Source organism: Mytilus galloprovincialis, chromosome 4 (genome assembly GCF_965363235.1).
Source record: "Mytilus galloprovincialis chromosome 4, xbMytGall1.hap1.1, whole genome shotgun sequence".
Lineage (NCBI taxonomy): Eukaryota > Metazoa > Mollusca > Bivalvia > Mytilida > Mytilidae > Mytilus > Mytilus galloprovincialis.
The window spans coordinates 36,681,440-36,696,794 of NC_134841.1; the positions used below are offsets into that span (position 1 = coordinate 36,681,440).

General features: G+C 32.2%; 3 protein-coding genes across 4 annotated transcripts in view; 1 reads left to right on the plus strand and 2 right to left on the minus strand.

Moving 5' to 3' along the window:
* Nucleotides 1-11,805, plus strand: part of LOC143072033 (CST complex subunit CTC1-like) — a 41,594-nt gene extending 29,789 nt beyond the window's left edge. For both annotated transcript variants that reach the window (XM_076246803.1, XM_076246805.1), the window contains exons 21-24: nt 544-786; nt 4,131-4,272; nt 9,942-10,110; nt 11,628-11,805. In XM_076246803.1, the coding sequence (XP_076102918.1) occupies nt 544-786; nt 4,131-4,272; nt 9,942-10,110; nt 11,628-11,764 (691 nt within the window). In that variant the 3' untranslated portion in view covers nt 11,765-11,805. The remainder of the gene's footprint in view (nt 1-543; nt 787-4,130; nt 4,273-9,941; nt 10,111-11,627) is intronic.
* On the minus strand, nt 5,215-6,585 carry LOC143072034 (uncharacterized). Its single transcript, XM_076246806.1, has one exon. The coding sequence runs from the start codon at nt 6,583-6,585 to the stop codon at nt 5,548-5,550; it is 1,038 nt and encodes a 345-aa protein (XP_076102921.1). The 3' UTR covers nt 5,215-5,547.
* LOC143072035 (uncharacterized) lies at nt 6,595-7,629 on the minus strand. The gene has a single exon (XM_076246807.1). The coding sequence runs from the start codon at nt 7,519-7,521 to the stop codon at nt 6,595-6,597; it is 927 nt and encodes a 308-aa protein (XP_076102922.1). The 5' UTR covers nt 7,522-7,629.
* Nucleotides 11,806-15,355: the final 3,550 nt, after the last annotated feature.

Below are 15,355 nucleotides of genomic sequence, written 5' to 3' on the forward strand. Positions count from 1 at the left end.
CGCGAAAATTAAAATTGCATTTTAGTCTAAAATGACTTAATCGTAATAATAAATGCACACATTTCGGAATTTACAGTAATCTAAAAGTTAATGTTTAACTGTTCTTGATATGGCAAAAGTAGATTTGTTGTAAACCTCAAGAAGAAAGCTCCCGAAAAACAAAATTAGAAATTCTTATCCTTTTAAGGGGTGGGAGATAAAACTTTATATGTTCTAATGAGACATAATGTTTGTAGATAAAAATATAGACTTTGAGATTTTTCCAAATGCAACAATATTTGGGATTGGAAGGCACATTTTTCTTATGGCAATCATCCATACAATTGCATGTTACTTTGCATACATAAACATACAATTTCAACTTCCTGACCTTAATACTCACCAATACAAAAAAGATTCAAGTTCTATACAACTTCAAATATATTTTTTTCTGAAATAACCCTTATCTGATAACGAAAATATAAATGAATTAGAAACGACAACATTTGCATGCTATGTACCATGTATGCCAAGTATTTCAGATGACTTAATTTTATCTTATAGAAAAGCAGAAACCTCAGAAGAATGTAATGACAGTCAACCTCTTACTGAACAGTACAATTTAGGTTTTTTAGCAGATGTTTGGGGAGATAATTCAATACTGCAGTTCTCCTGTGTCTGTTTTGTTCAAAAGGTTGTCAAGATATCATTGAAATGTTGCTGTCAGATGTGTGGTGGTGTTTTTGTAGATCGATGTGGCAACAACTTATGTCACTCTGAGGAGTTTAAATTTGTTGCTAGAATTAGGTAAGGCCAAACATAAAATATTGTTTGTTTCCCCTCCCCTGACCGACCCGGTAAAATCACTGCGACCCGAAAATTTTTATTGGCAATTCTTGTCCACTATTTTTTTTTTGCTATGTTGGTTATTAGTGATATCTTTCCGATGCTGTAGTCAACAAGCATTAGTTTTTGGTGAAACCTTTTTGATGCTATAGTCAACGAGCATTTTAAATCGAGGCATTTTTGCATTGAAGCGTCTACATGATTCGGAATCAAGGAAAACAAACAAAATGCTTTGCCACACGATTTGAAAATTAAAAAAAACTGAAGCATCTTTCAACCCACTGAGTGCATCTTGATTTGCTTTGTGTCTAACCTCTGTTCCTGTTTAAAGGATATAATCTTAAAGAGTTTGAGTAAAAATGGTCTGAATCATGCTTTAAAATCTATCTACTTTGTCTTTGAACAGGTTGGGCACCAAGTCAGGAAATGTGGAATACATGTATTCCCTGCTTTCAGGGAACGTCCCTGTTTTCTGGTGTAAAAAAAAAACCCAGTTTAAATGGGATTTCCTTTTTCAATTTATGGCATGAAAATTACAAAAGGGCACATTTGAAAGTTAATTGTTTTGTTGTGAGTTATGCATCAAATTAGACTTGAAATAAGCTTGATTTTTTAACTAGAAAAACACTTGCTATCATTAAGCATTGTTACCACAAGTAGAATGTGTGCTTTTGTAGATTTCATTACATTAAATGAATAGGAAAATAAGGAGGTCCCTGTTTACCGGTTTTTTTTAACACCAGAAAACTGGGGAGTAAACTGAATTAGAATAAGGGAATACCCAATTTTTCTTGACTTGAGCCTTACCTGTTGAATTTTGTACAAATTCAATATAGAAAACCATCAAGGAATAAAATAAAATAATTTGCCTACCTACCTACCCATACCCTAACAACCTCAGTCAGGGGAGGGGAAACAAAGATATTTTTAATGTAGGCCTAATTCATTTCAAAGTTATTAAGGAGTATAATTGGTAAGGACTCCAATAAAATAATGACCTGGTCATGACTTGAGGCAATTTGAAACATGACCAAAGCAAGGTTCCTTTCTGAAGCCCCTTATTAGGAAAAACAACTGATAAAGCTCATCTTTATATTATAATACAATCCAATGCAATTCATGTGGTTTGATTCAATGTTAAAGTAGTTGGTGTAAAAGTACACAGCTGATTATTAAAATTATACCCTTAAAGAGGGGTATTTCTCCTTATGTCCGTCCATCTTTGACACATTTCTGTCTCATGTCTTGTACTACAAACAAGTGTTTAAAAATTTGGTACCAAGCAAGTGGTAAGTTGAGAATTGAAATAGTGAATATGCCAGAGACAACAACCTGACCTAAGAGCAGATAACAGCTGAAGTCCACCAGAAATGGGGAATATGCCAGAGACAACAACCTGACCTAAGAGCAGATAACAGCTGAAGTCCACCAGAAATGGGGAGTATGCCAGAGACAACAACCTGACCTAAGAGCTGATAACAGCTGAAGTCCACCAGAAATGGGGAATATGCCAGAGACAACAACCTGACCTAAGAGCTGATAACAGCTGAAGTCCACCAGAAATGGGGAATATGCCAGAGACAACAACCTGACCTAAGAGCAGATAACAGCTGAAGTCCACCAGAAATGGGGAATATGCCAGCGACAACAACCTGACCTAAGAGCAGATAACAGCTGAAGTCCACCAGAAATGGGGAATATGCCAGAGACAACAACCTGACCTAAGAGCAGATAACAGCTGAAGTCCACCAGAAATGGGGAGTATGCCAGAGACAACAACCTGACCTAAGAGCTGATAACAGCTGAAGTCCACCAGAAATGGGGAATATGCCAGAGCCAACAACCTGACCTAAGAGCAGATAACAGCTGAAGTCTACCAGAAATGGGGAATATGCCAGAGACAACAACCTGACCTAAGAGCAGATAACAGCTGAAGTCCACCAGAAATGGGGAATATGCCAGAGACAACAACCTGACCTAAGAGCAGATAACAGCTGAAGTCCACTAGAAATGGGGAATATGCCAGAGACAACAACCTGACCTAAGAGCAGATAACAGCTGAAGTCCACCAGAAATGGGGAATATGCCAGAGACAACAACCTGACCTAAGAGCAGATAACAGCTGAAGTCCACCAGAAATGGGGAATATGCCAGAGACAACAACCTGACCTAAGAGCAGATAACAGCTGAAGTCCACCAGAAATGGGGAATATGCCAGAGACAACAACAACCTGACCTAAGAGCAGATAACAGCTGAAGTCCATCAATGGGTCTTCAATGCAGTGAGAAAATCCATACCAAGGAGGCATGACTCAGCTGCCCCCTAAATAAGTGTACTAGTTCAGTGAAAATAGATGTTATACTAAACTCAAAAGCATATAATTGAACTAAAAACATACAAAAATCAGTCCAGAGGCTCCAGACTTGGGACAGACACAAACATGTGTTGGGGTTAAACATGAAAAATGAGATCTCAACCCTCCTCTATACCTCTAGCCAATGAAGGATAAAGAAACATACAGCAATAAACACAGTTAAACCCCGTTAAAAATAAGTTCTCTTCTTCTTCTTTAAGTTTCTAGTGATCCGTCAATTATTGAAGATTATTTGCCAAGTCTGAGCCTGAGTCTGATGTCAAAAAAGTAAACAAAAGAAACTAAGCAAAATGACAATTATACATAAATTAAAAAACTGAAAGGTAAACTCTTTTAAATACTTTTAATTAATTTAACAAATCCCTGTTTACAACAAATATACATGTGCTACACATTGATTCATTAATAGGATTATGTTTTAAGCATTTACATATTTAATAGCTTTGAATTGCTTTGGTAAATCATATGCTTATTCATTTTCTATTGTCTGTTTCCACATGAATTCATATATGAAGTACTGTTTTCTCAAATGCGAGAATGGGTATATAAGATAACGAGCAGTAAAAAAGGTTCTTTCTTTTTCTGCTCTTCATATAGTTTCTGTCTGTCCTATCACTAATAATGTCAATTCCAACAAAAGTTTTAGTATGAGACTTCTTTCGACCTGCTTGAAGTTTCATCTACTCAACTGCTGACAATGTCAAAATTATATATTTTGTTTCACTTGTGATGTATATACAAAAGGAAGATTTCTATAATGTAGATTGCATCACCCTTTTTGAAAAAGGTACATTTTTAGTTGTGTTTGTTTTATAATTTCTGAAATGATATAAACCCAAACTAGAAATAAACTGTCAAATACTGCAAGCATGATCTATAACATAGCTAAGAATTTTAATATCTTAATGTTTATAGTTATTTTTTTTCCAGTTTGATAATAGATGATGGAACCAGTGTTGCTATGGTTACTTGTTCTGATAAAGAGGTTCAGATATTACTGTTGTTGTCTGATGATCAATGGGAAGCTTTGAAACTTTCAGTGAAGCAACATGGTGAAGTGTTTTTACAACAGGTATTTGAATATTTTATTCTGTGATGATAAAGATATTTTATATTATCGCTATTTTGTGCATTTTTCCTTTGATCTTTTTTTGTGATAATTTTCATATCATGCTACTCGCTTGAGATGGAAAATTATTGCTAGAAACTAAGCAGGCATGTGGCGTTGCTAAAGAAATTGACATGAAATTGACCATTGATCATCTCAACTCGATTGCCTTTCTTGCTTTCCCCGTCCCGGCTCAAGCGAGAAAATCAATCTCGTTGAGATGATCAACGATAATCTATAAATATAAAGTAAAATTGAGAATGGAAATAAGGAATATGTCAAAGAGACAACAACCTGATTAAAGAGCAGATAACAGCAAAAGGCCACCAAGGGGTCTTCAATGCAGTGATAAAATCCTGTACCCAAAGTGGGCCTCAGCTAGCCTTAAGTAAAAAACGTGTACTAGCCATACTTGCAAATTATTGGAATATAACAACCATACATTATTTTCACAAATAAAAACTTGATACCTTGAAATATGTGAATGTGAAAAAAGTCAATCTCACTTACTTATATATGCTCTGTTCTATGGTAAACTTTTATGGAGATTCAATATGTCAATTTGTAAATGTGTTCTAGATAAGAGATTAAGTTATGTATTTCTAATGAACATTTACACCCTGAAGGATTGATGGTGTACACTAATTAACATACAAGAACACAATAAAAATAGAATTCAAACTTTTAATTGTATAGTTGTGTTGTAACTATAGTTATAGAGTTCTGTTGTCATGGTACTTTGAACATTTTTATGAATGCATCATGCATCGACAAAATGCATTAATTGATACAAAGATAACATTTTTATTAACTTTTTTATCTTCGTTATTAAAATTTTGCAATATGATTATAAACAGTATTTTAAAATCAAGACGTCAAGTTTGAGGTAGAAAAAGTTGTGGGATTCATTTTCTGTTTCATTTAAACCACAATATTGGGAAATCATATTTTCTCTTTTAATCTTTTGATATCTACTCCACTCAATGGTTAAACAAAAATTCCAAGTTCACATTTTACAGAGAATTGTTATTTTTTCATATAGATTTAAGCATTATTTAATTGTTTCTGAATCCACATTGTTTTGTATGTGTATTTATTAGTACTGTATGTATTTTGTTTTATTATATACTAGACATTGTTCACACTAATGTCAGATGATCCAAGATGATCCTTGAAAAAAAAAAACATATTTGGATTCATTCAGACCTGAAATATATGTTTTAGAATGATATTTATTTCTTAGATAGTAAATCTTGAATGTAGTCTATTTATATAGAGTTGAACATGGTAAAAGTCTGGATTCATAGCATAAACTTGACATTCATGGCCCATGCCTCTTCCTGTCCTCATGAAGATACGTTTTTGGTCATATTTGTCAATAAAACTTGTGACTTGAGTTTCCAAAACTTTGACAATGCTTCCAACTGTGAATTCAATCTGCTTCAAACTATCACATGAACAGATGATCTCTTTTATTCCTTCTATGGTGAATTGTTTGTTACTGGTTATTGTTAGAACTTTTGAATTTTCTCCATATTTAGAAATTGATGAAAGAGAATCATCTGTTAAGTTACACGTTTGGTTTATGCTTCCAGATAGATGTAAGACTTGTAAACATTTACAGTTTTGCATCAATGTATTCATTGCTATATCAGTAATTTGCGGGTTATTATTCAAGTTTAAAGTTTGCAGATCTAAACAGATGTTTGCTATAAAAAATACTGTTTCATCAACAATGTTTGCTGAGTTTAGATATAATTCTGACAATGGATGGGTTCTTCTAACATTAACACTTTCAATTGATGACAACACAGTCCTTATTTTTGAACCATCCTTTTGTTTATTTTGAGTTAAACTTATGTTTTCATTTAAATCTTGGACTTGATTTGGATTTATTTGATTTTCATATACACTGTCTGTCTGTTCAAGTTGATTATCGCTACATAATTTAAGATCTAACTTTTCCAAATAACTACATTTCCTAATTAAATAGTTTATACTTTGAAAACGTATGTATTTGCAATGGCTGAAATTCGCTTTTCGAAGCCATTTACATTTAGATGCAATGCATTCTACTGAATCTTCTGTAACTTTTGAACATCCCTGGGTTTCCAAAACTAAAAGCATTGGACAATTTTCGGCAATACTCATAATACCTGAATCACTCACATTATTACAATAATTTACAAGTAAACGTTTTAATCTTGGACATCCCTCTGCGATTTTTTCGAAACCATCATCAGATATTGAGGTCTCAGGTGGTAATGATATATGCATATCAGGGTTTCATTGATTAAGATTAAGGTCTTTTAATAAGGGACAATTATCTCCAATAAGTTGTAAATATCGATCATTGATGGTCTGACATTGATCAAAGGAGATTTTTTTCAGATTTGGACAACTTGTAGTCAGATTTTTCACCAAGTTATCATCTATCTTGCAATCTATTGATATAAATGATTTTAATGATGTTTTCAAAGGCACCACAATTCCATCAGCCATTTTTAACATACAGTTGTACAGCTTTATACATTCCAAGTCTTTGCATGTTGTAAGCAGTGTTTTAAAAGTGGAGCGGAAGAATCTTTGACCTGCTATAGAAAACAACTGGAGCCCAGGATGATTTACTATTAGATTGTACAATTCATTAGTCACATCTTTCAAATAAGGTTTTTGGTAAAATAGACTTTTACCTCGACGAATGAGTCTCAACTTTTCTAATTTGGACAAAGAAGACAGAACTTTAATACACTGAGGAAGTCGATCAGTGTATGCTGTAGAAAATATCACTTTAATTTCTCTTATGTTAGGTAAATGTAAAAAGGTCTTCTCTAGTTCTTCGGGACAATTGATAACAAACTGAATTTCTGCTTTTCTCAAGTTATGTAAAATCATATTCTCATCGTTAGTAAGAATTGTAAAGAACAAATCCAGATCGATATCAATATTTATTTCCTCAACGTACAGCAATATTGTTCGTAAAAACATGTTAAACTTTGTATTGTCATCTTCCTCCTCAATAAGATCTTGTATGCTGTTGATAGATTTCCATAGTAACGGTGCATAGCATAATTGGTGCATGTCTGTATTGATGTGTTGTATGGTATAAATCAGTTCATACTGTGAAATGAATGAAAGTATCTTCACTATAACTTCATCTGGTAAACTTGTTAAAGAATATGACTGCGTTGCCATGTTGTCCTCAAAATTCATTCACAAATGACAGCTTTTTATAGAATGTTTACGTAAATATTATGTATTGCTTTTTTTTTTTTAAATCTGGAAATTAAAAAAAAGTTGTATAGATAATCAGATAGTCAATGATTGGAACTTTATAAATTATGTGATATTTTAGGATCATTATACAAATAACATCATCAAATTTTGCAACTGTGGTTATTTTGAATTTGTATTGATTAAACAAAATATTGATTTATTTCAAAAAATGATTAAATTTGAAAAAGTCTTACCTTTAACCCAAAATCAAGAAAATTACTTGTTTTAGTTGTATTGCTATGATAAGTGAATATATGCTAGTTAAAAATTTTAAACATTTAAAAATAGATCTTACTTTTGGTCAGATACTGTTTTCAAATTTCATCATAAAATTTCATAACAGATCCAAATATTTCATTGATTACTATTCAAACAAGCGTCAAGTATTTATTTCTGTTAAATATACCCATAGATATTACTAATGTGTAGTCAGAAACTAGATTCAAATTTCATCATAAAATTTCACATAAAGTTCTTTCATTGATTGCAATTTTCTAAAAAAAAATATTCATTTTTTTATTTTTGTAAAATACTGTGATATTGAAATATATTAACTTTTTACCTTACACTTACATTTGTTTTCTATTTACTGTTTGAAATTTACCTTGACGTTACTTTGATCAATCAATATATATTAAAATCTACCTGTGAAATGGTTATTTATAGATATTATAATTCAGATATAAATAGATTAGGCCAGGGTTTTTTAATTTGTTGGTTTACGGATTTTCTCCATGAAAAAGTCCGGTCGGTCGGTCGGGAAAAAAAAGAAAAAAAATTATTCAAGACAGAAAAAATTATATGCAAAATAAATATATATTTCACCTTTCTAACAATATGTTTGTTATGCTATTTTGTCATCATTTCTTTGATTTTAGTTCGATGAAATTTTATTGCTCAGATGTCATAAACATGCATGACATTCTAATAATAATAATGTCCTGTAAAAAAAGGGGGGTACACGGACAAAGACGAAATTAAATCGTCATTTCATAACAAAAAGAAAAAAACAGATTCGCATAGCTCTTAATTAATTACAAAAACTTGGTGAATAATGATCTTCCAGCAGGAAAACTGATAAAGAAAAAAAATGTAAAAACTTCGTATGAAAATAAGTTTCAACACACGTGTCAAAAACGTAATAGACTCGTCCACTTGAAAAACGAGAATATCGGCTTAATCTGTTGTCATGCATTCCCGTTTTTTTATCCAAATGGAAAATATTTTTTTATTATCTATGAAACAAGAAAATTCCAAATGATTATTTAATATTCAGTACTTTAACTTGATGTCTTCCACCTGTCCACATTTGGACAAGTCTATTTCTATCAGATGATGCATCTTACGGACTAATGACAAATACGAGAAACGAACTTATTGTGTAATTGGTTTTAAACACAGGTTTCGTTTTGCAAAATTATTTGCGCAATTGACATTTCAAGGTCAGTTAAAATTGATTTCTCTTTTTTTAGAAACGACAACTGGAAGTTTTATTTTTTCACTGTACAGAAAGTGTTATCAATTTTATTAGTGATTAATGCAATCATTTCATAAAAAAAATGAATATTTTAATTATTTTTCAGGGATAATGCATTTGTTAGGGTCGGAGGGAATAAAAAAGCATGAAAAGTCAATTTTATTTTTATTCTGGAAATCGACAAAATCGGGTCGGCGGATCCGTAAACCAACAAATTAAAAAATTCTGGCCTTAAATGATTTTGATAGTTTACAAAAAAGTTTTGTGAACTTTAAAAAAATGGGGCAATTAAATTAGGTCAATACTATTAGAAAGTATTTTAAGAAATGAAATCCAGTAGATTTGTTGCAATTTCACTTGAATTATATACACTTTGAGATTATCAAACTATCACTAAAAATTGAAATGAAATTTTAAATATTAGATATCGGTATACAGTAAGCTAACTATTTAGACTGCTATGACGGAGATCTTTCTTCTACTATTGAACAGACTTGTAATAATCATATAAGAATGGGTAATTAGAAAAAAAATAACTTATATATAATGAAGAATTTTGTTTTGACAATTCAAACCATATATGAAAGCCAACTTTTTCTATTTATTTAATGCTAATGATGGTAAAGCACATAATAGTTTTCAAAGGTACTAGGCTTAGTATTTGATACGCCAGATGTGCATTTTGTCTTCATAAGACTCGTCAGTGACGCTCAGATCAAAATAGTTAGAAACATAAAATAGAAGCATGGATATCTCCTTTAGCTGGTAGATCATATTAGATTTATAGATAAAATGAATAATGACCATTTTGCAATACACAAGAACCATTTAATTGGATTGATTCATACAAACAAATAAAAATAATTGCTTATAATTTCAGAGTTTTCCAGATTTTGGGTCAACATTAGAGAAGTTTGTATATGTGTTATGTGAGAGCTCAGTGATTAAAAGGACAGTAAACATGTGTTTAACATGTAAACCTATCAGCTGTAATGGAAAGGAACCATATCTACATCCCTGTGATCTATTAAATAACATGGGGTTAGAAGGTACTTATAGTTATAACTCAAGGTGCAGGATTTTCTTGCTGTGTTTAAGACTCATTGATGGCCTTCGGCTGTTTTCTGCTCTTTGGTCATATTGTTGTCTTTTTGACACGTTCCCCATTTCCATTCTCAATTTTGTTTGTCTTGACAAAATATTCCAACTAGTAAAATCTATGGTATATATTCAAGGGTATAGAATGGTCATAGTTGACAGTCGTGACCTATTAGTGGACACAGTGACAGAAAAAAATATTCAAAAGTTGGTCATTCAGAATTGTAAAGATTTTTACCTTGTCTCATAAAGAGTAGGGAACGACATAAAAAAGATCAATGAAGGATAAAAAACTTAATTCAAATAGTTTAGGGATGGGGTGGGGTAGAAATTGCTGCAAGTTTTGTTTAATTGACATTGATTTTATATATATCCTTGACATTGATTTTATATATATCCTTATTGGTCAATCAATTTTTCCCAAATTAAGTTAAGAGGAGGGGGGGGGGATTGGGGGGTCAGTGAAAAAACTATATGAATTAAGTTTTTGTTTATCCTACATTGAACTTTTGATGTCATCCCTAGGGAGCATAGTTCTGATTCCTTGTCCAAGTTATGCTATACTTTTGGTCCTTTTTGTGTTTTATCATCTCTTCAACATTTATTTTAGGTTTTAATTTTCGAATATTTTGGCCTGGTGCATCACTGAAGAATTGTGGAAATGCACATTTGGTGCAGTAAATTTTCATTAATATTAATAAGACATTCAGTGTTTGCACCTTTGTGTTAATTGGTCACTTAAACATGTAAATTTTTACAATAGAAGTTTATTTGTCATAATTATCAGTAATGCTTTGAAGAGAGTTTCTTGGCCTGATAACAAAGCTGTTTTTACATTTACCCAACACTTCTGTGGTTTTTCCTTGTCATTCTCATCACACTTTGATAATCAGAAGGTCTTGAAAACAGCTTAACAGAGTTGTACATCTGCAAATCTGATTTTTATCTGTGTGATGTTTGCTGTGTCAACTTTTAAACATAGGCTTTGCCATTTCTGCTTAATATTAATTTTGAGACAGAAGATGACACCCATATAAAAAAGAAAAGATTTGTCTACGTTGTAAACACATATCACAGCTTGATGTTTATATACACATATATACATGCATCATTGTCATCTTAACAAAAGCAATATTTGACATTTAAATATGCACAAGGTATATATATATGGCTGAATGGTATTATTTGAAAGATTACATAACAGAATTTAAATTTGATATGTTCAACTTGGCTGGCTATGTCATTTCAAATGTTTTTTTTTTTTTCATCTTAACCTTTCAAATGCCAAAGAACAATGTCATACTTAAAATGCTGAATATTAAATTTGTTTTGAAAACATTTAAATTTATTATTTAAAAAAAAAAATTAAAATCGAAAACTTCCTAAAATTGGAGTAAAGCTGGATATACATTTACAGAAAAAAACTGAATTTATATATATTTGTAAACAAATTTGAACTATTTTGCAGATTTCACAGAGAAAACAATAGATACAGGAATTGCTACCATAAAGACAAGATGTTTACCCTTTATCCAGTTTAGCTGTCAGAAAGTTACAGAAATGGACTATCTTAAACATACACTGTCATCTTTTGTTGATCTGTAAATGAATTAAAGTCATTTATAATTAAATTATTTTAGCATTTATTTCATGTTTTTTTTCCAGGTATGTCCGCTGAAAAGTGTTACTAAAATTGATTGTCCAAGCAATGAATCAAACAGTTTTTGGCTGCGCTATTTTTCCAAAAAGAAAATAACATTTTTTATGGTAACAACTTTCAGATGATGCCTGTGTAATAACTTTAATACCAGCTAAAAGACATGAAAATATATAGAACTGTTACAGTATATTAATCTAAATACTTGACATGAATACATTTTTTTGGGGAGTTTTCGGGACTCAACTCAATAGTTGTAGCAAAGAATGTTTGACCTTGTCTAAACTATACTAATGTAAGTTTTAACGAGTTCCTATAAGATGTTTACAGAATTTTGTTCAAATCTATATGAGTGAGCATGTGACATATTGTGCAAAGGTTTTATTCTTGAACTTTGAAAAATACATGAATTTGATACTTTAAGTTGGTCAAAGCAAAGCAGTCTGTATTACTGCTTTTCATATATAAGTTACATTGAGGCCTCTTATAACAGAACAAATAATCATACATCAAAGAAATTTCTTGAAGATGTTTATAAATATTAAATATTTTTTGATGTAATTGGACCAAAAAACAAAAAAGCACATAATTTGCCTGACGATCTATAATCAATACAGAAAACAAACATTTAGTCACAGGTCAACTTTGCCAGGAAAGAAGGATTGTTAGGTGTTCATCTGGCTTTTACCTCAATAGTGACATTATAGTGTCATGGTTCATTGGTCAATGTTTATTATGTTTGAAATGATTGGGTATATTTATAAGTAACTATGAGCTACATATGATGTATAGAATATTTGTGTCAGTCAGGATTCAACAAGCTTTGACCTCATTTTCATGTCAGCACGAAATATTTATGATCAGGTATGTTCCTCAGATTCAGATAGCAAGAGTTGATCTTTAACTTGACCTGGATGTTTTTTTTATGGATAAGGTTTTGGTTGTTGATGTAGTCTGTTTAACTGTGTGGTATTTATGTGGCTTCCTGTACCCAAAGTATCCAGTGAGCTGTCCTATTGTCCTCATCACAAAGCTTGTGGCATTTTCGTAAATTTGACAAAAATCTACTCAAAAATAACTTGGCTGATTGGTACCACACATTGTCAAAATTGTCCTTGGTTTATTTTGTTAAAAAAAGATGTATGAAAATCCTGCCTTCAAACATGGGCGACCTTTAGGGAATTTAATGATTTTTAGGTCTTTTTGTCCATCGTTTATGATTCGTTTCACCTTTTATCATGGTTCACTGTAAAATTACCAAGATGAATGTCTCTGGTATCTTTCGCCTCTCTTTTAAGGTCACTTTACTGTTGTACAATAAGCAAAACCTATTCTGTATAGTAAGATATAGCAGACACTGGCATATAAAAATGAGGAATCATTCAAAGGAGAAAACTTGGAGCCCTTTTCTCGCTAGTAAAGCAATGATGAACAGCAACTAAGGACAACCACTAGACTGCAGTTTCCTATCTAGGGACAGACATAAAAAGAATCTTGAGGGGTTCAACAAATTTGTGAGCGCTCTGTACCCCTTATCTGGGATAGTGGTATAACAGCACAACATAAGAACAAACTTTGCTGTTGAAAACAAGTTTCTTTCCTGCACATTTTTGCATCATTGACATCTGGAATGGAATTAATAAGGAGGTATATGGAGTAAAGTAGTTTTTATGCCCCACCTACGATAGTAGAGGGGCATTATGTTTTCTGGTCTGTGCCTCCGTTCGTTCGTTCGTCCGTCCGTCTGTGCGTCCGTTCGCTTCAGGTTGAAGTTTTTGGTCGAGGTAGTTTTTGATGAAGCTGAAGTCCAATCAACTTGAAACTTGATACACATGTTCCCCATGATATGATCTTTCTAATTTTAATGCCAAATTATAGTTTTGACCCCAATTTCATGGTTCACTGAACATAGAAAATGATAGTGCGAGTGGGGCATCCGTGTACTATGGACACATTCTTGTTTTCATATATAATTTTAGTATTTGTTTGATATGTTCTTTTTATTCCTAAACACAAAAAATTAACAAGTTTGACGATTTGCCACTGCCTTCATTCGATTTGTTTAGATAAGAGGGTGCAATGGGAAGGGTAACACCGACCAATTACTACCACCGACGCTTGTATCAGACGTTGAATAAAATGTGTTCAAGAAAAAAAAACTTACTTAAGATACCAGTCTCATATTTTGATACGTCGGATAATCGTTTGTACACAAGATTCATCAGTGATGCTCGAATCAAAACATTTGGAAAACCAAATCATATTTGTTTATGATTAACATACGGAAAATTTCGAACATTTGTGCCGTTAAAGGATAAACATCCTCTATTTTACGAATAAGGCAACAGTAGTATACCGGTATTCAAATAGTTATCAAAGGTACCAGGATTATAATTTAGTACGCCAGACGCGCGTTTCGTCTACATAAGACTCATCAGTGACGCTCATATCAAAATATTTATAAAGCCAAACAAGTACAAAGTTGAAGAGCATTGAGGATAAAAAATTCCAAAACGTTTTGCCAAATACGGCTAAGGTAATCTATGCCTGGGATAAGAATATCCTTAGTTTTTCGAAAAGTTCAAAGTTTTGTAAACAGGAAATTTATAAAAATTACCACATTATTAATATTCATGTCAACACCGAAGTGTCGACTACTGGGCTGGTGATACCCTCGGGGACGAAATGTCCACCAGCAGTGGCATCGACCCAGTGGTGTAAATAGTTATCAAAGGTACCAGGATTATAATTTAGTACGCCAGACGCGCGTTTCGTCTACATAAGACTCATCAGTGACGCTCATATCAAAATATTTATAAAGCCAAACAAGTACAAAGTTGAAGATCATTGAGGATCCAAAATTCCAAAAAGTTCATAAATCGATTGAGAAAAAAAAATCCGGGTTATAAAACAAAAACTGAGAGAAACACACCAACTAACATCGAAAAAAAGCTTGCTCATCATTTTTTCAATTTCGGACATAAAAATGTAGCAAAAGAATAACATTCCTTGTTATGAATTTCTGAAATTTCCAAAACTATTGGCAGTAGCTCATTTACATATTTTATAAAAGTGTTACAGTCTTGACAAAAGTTTACAGTGTCAGCTTCATGTCTGCATAATCAAAACAATCATATTGTTAACCCTTGCTGATTAACTTCTGTCTTGAATTTTAATCATCATTATTTCTATATAATAGAACGACCGTCAGGGTAAGGGTGTGTTTTCAATCAACTATGTTAATCATGTTGATTCTTAAATTTACTGAAAAATTTACAGTCTCAATCTACAATTTTGTCATATAAACAAAAAATGACGTGGCTTTTTACTTTATTTCCCCTCATATACTAAATGTGCACCCCTACTGACCGACTAGTTTTGTAGTCATATAACGCAAAACCTCCATGGCCAAAAGACAAACAACTTTCAAAATTCTTTGATTGACTTAGCGCCTGCACAAAATCGGGAAAACGATAGTTGTTTCCATTCGTTTGATGTGTTTGAGCTTTTAAGTTTCAAATATACTGATGATTGTTAAA

What these genes read in the sequence shown, in the direction of transcription:
- LOC143072035 (XM_076246807.1), bottom strand. Translation starts at nt 7,521, where the DNA reads ATGAATTTTGAGGACAACATGGCAACGCAGTCATATTCTTTAACAAGT.
- LOC143072034 (XM_076246806.1), bottom strand. Translation starts at nt 6,585, where the DNA reads ATGCATATATCATTACCACCTGAGACCTCAATATCTGATGATGGTTTC.